This window comes from Galeopterus variegatus, unplaced genomic scaffold, assembly GCF_000696425.1.
Source record: "Galeopterus variegatus unplaced genomic scaffold, G_variegatus-3.0.2 Scaffold9565, whole genome shotgun sequence".
NCBI classification, from domain to species: Eukaryota; Metazoa; Chordata; class Mammalia; order Dermoptera; family Cynocephalidae; genus Galeopterus; species Galeopterus variegatus.
The window spans coordinates 67,620-74,659 of NW_007735676.1; the positions used below are offsets into that span (position 1 = coordinate 67,620).

General features: G+C 41.9%; 1 protein-coding gene and 1 pseudogene across 1 annotated transcript in view; both read right to left on the reverse strand.

Moving 5' to 3' along the window:
- The window catches only part of LOC103609388, a 10,252-nt pseudogene extending 8,879 nt beyond the window's left edge, over nt 1-1,373 (reverse strand).
- The window catches only part of LOC103609389 (FERM, RhoGEF and pleckstrin domain-containing protein 2-like), a 65,144-nt gene extending 61,113 nt beyond the window's left edge, over nt 1-4,031 (reverse strand). The window contains exon 1 of the mRNA XM_008593718.1: nt 3,838-4,031. Within this exon, the coding sequence (XP_008591940.1) occupies nt 3,838-4,020 (183 nt within the window). The 5' untranslated portion in view covers nt 4,021-4,031. The remainder of the gene's footprint in view (nt 1-3,837) is intronic.
- Nucleotides 4,032-7,040: the final 3,009 nt, after the last annotated feature.

Genomic DNA, 7,040 nt, shown 5'->3' on the forward strand with positions numbered 1-7,040 from the left:
ACAGACAAACATGAGCACCAACCCTGAGGTCTTCAGGCCAAGTTGCTCTGTATTTTCATCAAGGCAAAAAATAAGCATTTTAAAAACAACTAAATGTCAGATTCTTCCCTAAGTTAAAAAGGTCCCTTAAATATAAACTTTCAATATCAACTAGGGAGATTCTGCACAATCCCACACGATGCCAATGTTTTGTAGCCATTTATAAGCAGAAGCTGGTGTTCTTCGAGTATAATATTAGCATACATCCCTGAAAGACACTACTGCTTAAGACTTAAGTGAAAAAAAAAAAAGAAAAAAATCCAGCAAACGGACAATAAGATAGGTGCGAATGGCCAAAACCCCCCAAAACATAACAAAACACTGAATCCCTGAGGTTATAAAACACTGCTATAGAGGAAAATGTTCTCTTAAAGGAAGCACGTTAACCAAATCTAACTTNTAAAACACTGCTATAGAGGAAAATGTTCTCTTAAAGGAAGCACGTTAACCAAATCTAACTTCTGATTTCATCATCTGATACACATTTACTGAGCGAGGCACTGTTCCAAATGCTGTAGATACAGAAGTGGCTAGGATAAGGCTCATGCCTTCTCAGAATTTGCATTCCAAGGAGGGAGATGACTGGCAAGTGCTAGGACAGACCTGCCAGCCAGGGATCTCACTGCCCTACATGTCATTGCCCTGCAGACGTGCATCTGCACTAGTCCACAGGTCCAACAGCAAAGCCCACCAGACAACGGCTGGGCTCTTGGTCCAAATATAAATGAGGGGAGGCAGGGAGAGAGAGTACCAGTGGATGAGTAATGGTGGGACAGTGAGGGGAGGCCCGGGTCAGGCAATCTGCTTCGATCCAAAGAGCTGTAGCCTGCAGGAGACAGTGGGGAGGAAGGAGCAGGGTAAACTTGCCTCTGTGGGGCCAGCCCCTTCCACGGGGCTATGGAGGAAGCACTTCTTGGAGGAGGGGGTTCTGTCCACTCAGGGCAAGCCCTACACACCAGCCCAGCTGTTGACACCAGACCCTAGAGCTTCACAGTCTCATTTACAGAGGCTGCATTCCTGCTCCACTGGCAACAGTTATTGGGGTAGACTGCAAAATATGGCCACCAATTCCTTGCCACACCCCCAATCAAGGTGACTGTGCTTCTCCACCCCTAAAATCTGGGCTGGCCTGGTAGCTTACTTTGATCAATAAAACATGACAGAAGTGATAGTGGACAAATTCTAAGCCGAGACTCTAACAAACCTCACAGCTCCCATTCCAGCACTGAGAGTATTTTCATGACCACACAAACGAGGCCAAGCGGGCTCCCAGGAAGATGAGATTCTGCACAGAGAGGTTCCAGCTGGGGCCCCAGTCGTGTAGGTAACGCCATCCTAGACCATCCAGCCCCCTCCTAGACAGCCCAGCCCAGAAGAACCTCCAAATCAACATACAGACATGTGGCAACTGTTCAATGTTTTTTTTTTTTTTTTTTTCCCTCTTTTTTGTCTTTTTTTGTGTCCGGCAACGGATCGCAACCCTCAGTGTTGCGCCCGTACCGGACCGGGACCGGCAACGGGATCGCAACCCTCGGTGCTGCGCCCGCACCTTGCTCAGCCAGCGAGCAGGAACTGGTCTGTATGTGGGATCCAAACCCTCGGTGGGAGCGCCGCCGCGCTCCCAAGCGGCGCACTGTAGCAGTGCGCCACCAGGCCGGCCCCAAATGTTTGTTGTTTTAAACTACTATGTTTTGGATTGGTTTGTTACTTAGCAAAGCTAACTGCTACAGTCGGAGAGGATAGGGTACTTGGAAGAAGAATACAGCTAACTTATAATACAATACATTAAATTTTGATCCCCCCTAAAAGGTATGCATCAGTTGGTAACACAATGTAAAAAGTGTGATATGCAACAGCAATTTTTTCCAAATAAAATTCTTTCGTTTCTGGTAATTCTGCCAGGTATGTAAAAAAAACCAAATATGACAGTTATATATGATTAACAGAAACAATAATCTCAACTTATTAAAACTCTAAATATTTTGAAACCTTCACATAATGGTATCTCTGGTTTTTTCAGGTATAAAATAACCCAGATACTCAGTAAAAGCAAATTTCTCAGAGAAGAATTACATCTTATTTATGACTCAAAAACAAATGTGTGCTTTTTTCTTGTGAGTCTCAGTTTTGGTTGATAAAGACCATCAAGCAGGACAAAGATACTCTGTAAGTAAACACTAAATAGTGCAATTCTTTTTCTTTTAAAAAAATTTTGAACCTTCCACAAGCCTGAGCCATAGCAAATGTGTTTATCATAGGAAGATTATATGGTGGAAACGCTTCCAAATATTTGACTAGAAAAGACTTGGGAGCCCAATTAAATTCCCAGACCTTTAACTTGTTTCCTACAGAGAAGTCACCCAAGAGTTGGCGAGAGGGGCATCCAACTTTCAGACTACCTTCCCTGCATCAGTAGTGACATGGGAGTCGGACAGACAGGACCTACTGGTTTTGGTTACCATGGCCCTGATGAAATGATATTTGACTTCCTCCTCAGATAAGACCTTAAAAAAGCATTATGGGGTGCCCTTGAGTTCTGACACAGTGAATCTCGGGCACTAGATACCTGCAACCAAACAACAGTCAACCGCCAGAGACTGCCTTGCCCAGGGCTCCACACACGGTGCCTGCCTCAGGCTGCTCCCTCTCCACCCTCTCCCCCATGCACTGCATTCTGCAATAAGACACCACCAGAGCCCAAAGAAGGTTTCCTTTAGGTGTCTTCAGTCTTGCCCACAGCTCAATAATCTTTTTCTATGTAGCATCTTGATTCCTCAACAGAAATTTTCAAGTACAAAGAAAGCTCCTGCTAGAGTTTATGTTCTTTCTCTCGTCTTTACTTTCGTGTCACTAAGAGCAGGAACAGGTTCTAACAATGTTTCTTCAAACCAATATAAAAATATTAGAAAAAAGAGAATTTACTTATGCATTATATATGAAAATCAGTAATTTTTAAAAAAGAGCATTTGTTTTAATACCTCATAAAGAAACAGAAAATACTTTCTAATGTATCACGTGGATCAAAAAGTAAATGGTATTATTTAAACATTGATATATACATATATTTTTACTACATTCAATTGTTTTTGCCAACTCATAAAGAAACAGAAAATACTTTCTAATGTATCACGTGGATCAAAAAGTAAATGGTATTACTTAAACATTGATATATACATATATTTTTACTACATTCAATTGTTTTTGCCAGCATTATTGGTGCAATCTACTACTAGAGAATTTTCAAAATAAAAATTTTAATAAAATTTTTCACCAACCTAGAGAAACAAGTCATATGCTAGCAACATATTGTATAACACCTCTCACAGGCCAGGATCTCTGTGTGGTGTTAGATCAATCCTCACACAAGCCATTCTGAGAAAAAGGGACTATAATCGCCCCCGGGTTTCAGACAAGGAAGCTGACACTCACAGAGGCTAACTGGCATCCCCTCACCCAGGAGGCCAGGTACCCAGGTGGCCAAGCTAGGAAGGTCTGGGTGTAAACTACCTGGTTCCAGTTTGTACACTTCAGTAGTCCTCTGAGCCAGCCTCTCAAAAGAAGAGTCGAGAGACTGAACTATATCAGAATTTTAGAGGAAAGACAGGAGAATACCACTTTCTAAACTAAAAGAAGAAATTCAGATTCACTGTTTCCAAAGATTTTATTGTGTGTTACTAAAGGTACTCTTGGTCAACTTGATAAATATGCAAAGTCTAACCAGAAAATGGAATTTGGTATGTAATACTTGATCTTTAGAAAATATAAGGAAATACGCATCCAAAAAATCATACTTCTTACCTCAATGTCGAATACTTCTACGGTGTTGTCCAGCAGCTCCACTCTGATGTGCAGGCACTTCTCCAGCATTCTGGGTGAGAGCCTCTGCCCAGGCTCAAGGGTGCTAACTCCCACAAGGGTCTGGGCGCCCAAGCGTGTTCCAGCAGTCTGCAGAACTCTGTATGTTCCTTCTATCTCCCCCATTCTTCACCAGTGAAGAATGAAGAAAACATGAAAATGAAACAAGACAAAAACACACACACCAAGGAATTTTGTTACTTAGATATTAAAACAATGTAAAAAAAATAATTACTGGGTACACAGGAACCCTCTGTACTATTTTTGCAACTACTGCGAGTCTTAAATTTCATCAAAATAAAGAGCTGAAGATTATCTTCGACTCATATATGCACAGGTACAGCTTAAAATCACACGCACCACCCCCGATAACAATATTTCCCAGGAGCTCTCTGAGCCAGGCACACGTTAACTCATTCAACCCACAAGACCTCATTAACAAGTGACATCATCACAACTCATCTAGCAGGGGAAAGAGGGCCCAGGGGATCACATGCCTTCCCTGGGCTGCCTAGTCTAGTCCCCAGCACATCTCTCTCCACCAGCCCAGTCACTGTGCTGATGACCCTTTTTAAGCGCTGGACTGTGCTGTTTCTAGCAAAGGTGAACGGGCACCACACAGCGCAATGTCCAGGCAGTACACAGCATGGTCTGACGCATTCATGCAACTGCCTCTCACCTCTGCTGACTTTATGCAGAGTAGAAGACACTCAGGGTGAGGAAAATGCCAAGAAAAGTAGATGAAGACAGCCATGCTTGTCTTTGCTAGCTCTGCACTCCTCGGTTTTTCTAATTTGTGTCTCACCGGGGTACAGTGGGTGCCACTGCTGGTTTGGGAGGTAATTTCAGATATGGCACTGAACGAAAGCCTGGACAGGGTAACAAGGACCACACACCAGGTATCAGGAGGCACCTGCCCCAGGCCAGGCCCTTCCCGGCTCCTTCCCTACCCCATCCTTACAATAACCTGTTAACAGTTCACCTAACAGATGACCATGCTGAGGGTCCAAGAGGTTCAAATAGCTGGCCCAGGGAGGACTCACGTCCTTGTCAATCCTCCTTGTTGTGCTAAGGGAGAAGCAGAAGCAAGTTTGTAAGCTATTAAGTTGAACAGAGTTAATCTCTTCGTCTTTGTGGTGGCTGGCTGGTACTCTCTTCCTAATTTTTAACACAGCTACAATCTAATAGCACCGGCTTGTTTTTAATTGTATTTATTAATATAGTTACCTATCATTTATGGCAATTTTCCCTCCTAAATGTATTATTTATGTTTAGATATCAATCTAAAGAAAAATATTTAACAGTGAAACCTCATATGGCAAAAGACATGGTAAAAGTGACAGAGTGAAACACAAGCCAGACGTCTAAGTCAAGGCAGAGTCAGCGCTGCAGATGTCGTTTCATCTCACTAGTCACCATCAACATGCCTCCCACTGACAGGCAGCAACCTTTGGAAGAAATAACCTCAGTAAACTCCTAGTCCACCCCTTGCTGCCAGCTTCATGTTCCAAGTCTCTGGGCCTTTCCTCTTTTTCATGCTTATTTTGTTATCACGACAAAACAAACCAAGAACCTTTTGCCTCTCCAGCGAAGTCTGAAAAGCTTCTCAGTGACTCACTGCCAAGCAACTCCTATTGCATACTTAAATCCTATCTCACAAAGACAACCCTCCCACCCATCTGGGTGAGAATTTCCACACACATCCGACTTATCAAACAAGAAAGCAGAAAATGAGAAAGCTAAAATCCCCGGGAGAAGAGCCATGTGAGTAGTGTGAGTGGAATAAGGAGGTGGTGCATCGGTCTGCCAAGCGAACCCCTACCCACCTCCTGCACAAAGCTGGTTCAAACGCTGGTGGACAGACTGGCCCTGCCCCTCCCCTACTGCACGTTTATTAGCAAGCCACACGTCTGGCTTAGACTAACAGTCACCTATTATCTCCAGAGTTCTCTCTCCATGCTGTGTGCTCCCGGAGGACAGGAGCTTAATTCTTACTGTAAACGTTTGCTAAGTATTTACTTAATGTCACTGACATCAAAGAACATGAACTGTCTTATCATGCAACGCACTGTACAAACTACAGTAACGAAAGACTATGGCAACAGACAGAACAATTTAGAAAATTATTGTTTTCACACCCCTAATGTTAATCATAAGACATATGAGGTTTTAGAGAAACACAAATATGAGCTTTTTAATTTCAATTTCACAAATTTTATATATTGGGTATTGAATGCAAAAGTAAGGGAATGTAAATGAAGAAAACTCCCTCCTACAAGGTACCTCAAATGTGAAAACAGATGAAATTAGAAATAAATGATCTATAAGTTCTTGGTCAATTCACAACACTTACCAAATACTGAAACAGGTATAGGATGTTCTACTTTGGTCACCCAAACAATGCTTTCCCATAAGTGAGATTACAATTCCAAAAACATATGTATAACCAAAATATATTTTTAGAAGTCACTTCTGTTACATCAGACAAGGGGATAATATCCAGAATACATAAGGAATTCAAACAATGCAACAAAAAAACCAAAAACTCAACAGTGAAAAACCAAATAACCTAATTAAAAAACGGGCAAAGGACCTGAACTGACATGTCTCAAAAGAAAACATACAAATGGCTAACAGGTACGTACAAAAATGCTCAACCTCGCTAATCATAGGGGAAATGCAAATTAAAACCCCAGTGAGGTATCATCTCACCCAGTTAGAAGGGCTGTTATCAACACGACAGAGAATAACAAAAGCTGGTGAAGGTGCAGAGAAAGGGGAACCCTCCCACACTGTTGGTGGGAATGTAAATTGGTATAGCCATTATGGAAAAAAGTATGGGGGTTCTTCAGAGAACTAAAAATAGATCTACCTTACAACCCAGTTATCCCACTACTGGGTATATACCCAGAAATGAAATCTTTGCACTCTCATGTTCATTACAAAAGTACTCACAACAGCCAAGAGATGGAATCCACCTAAATGTCCATCAACAGATGAATGGATAAAAAAAGCTGTGGTATATATATACGCAATGGAATACTATTCAGCTAAGAAAAAAAAAAAAAAAGAAATCCTATCATTTACAGAAACATGGATAGAACTAGAAACAATCATGTTTTTTTTTTAAATTTTTATTTTGTCAA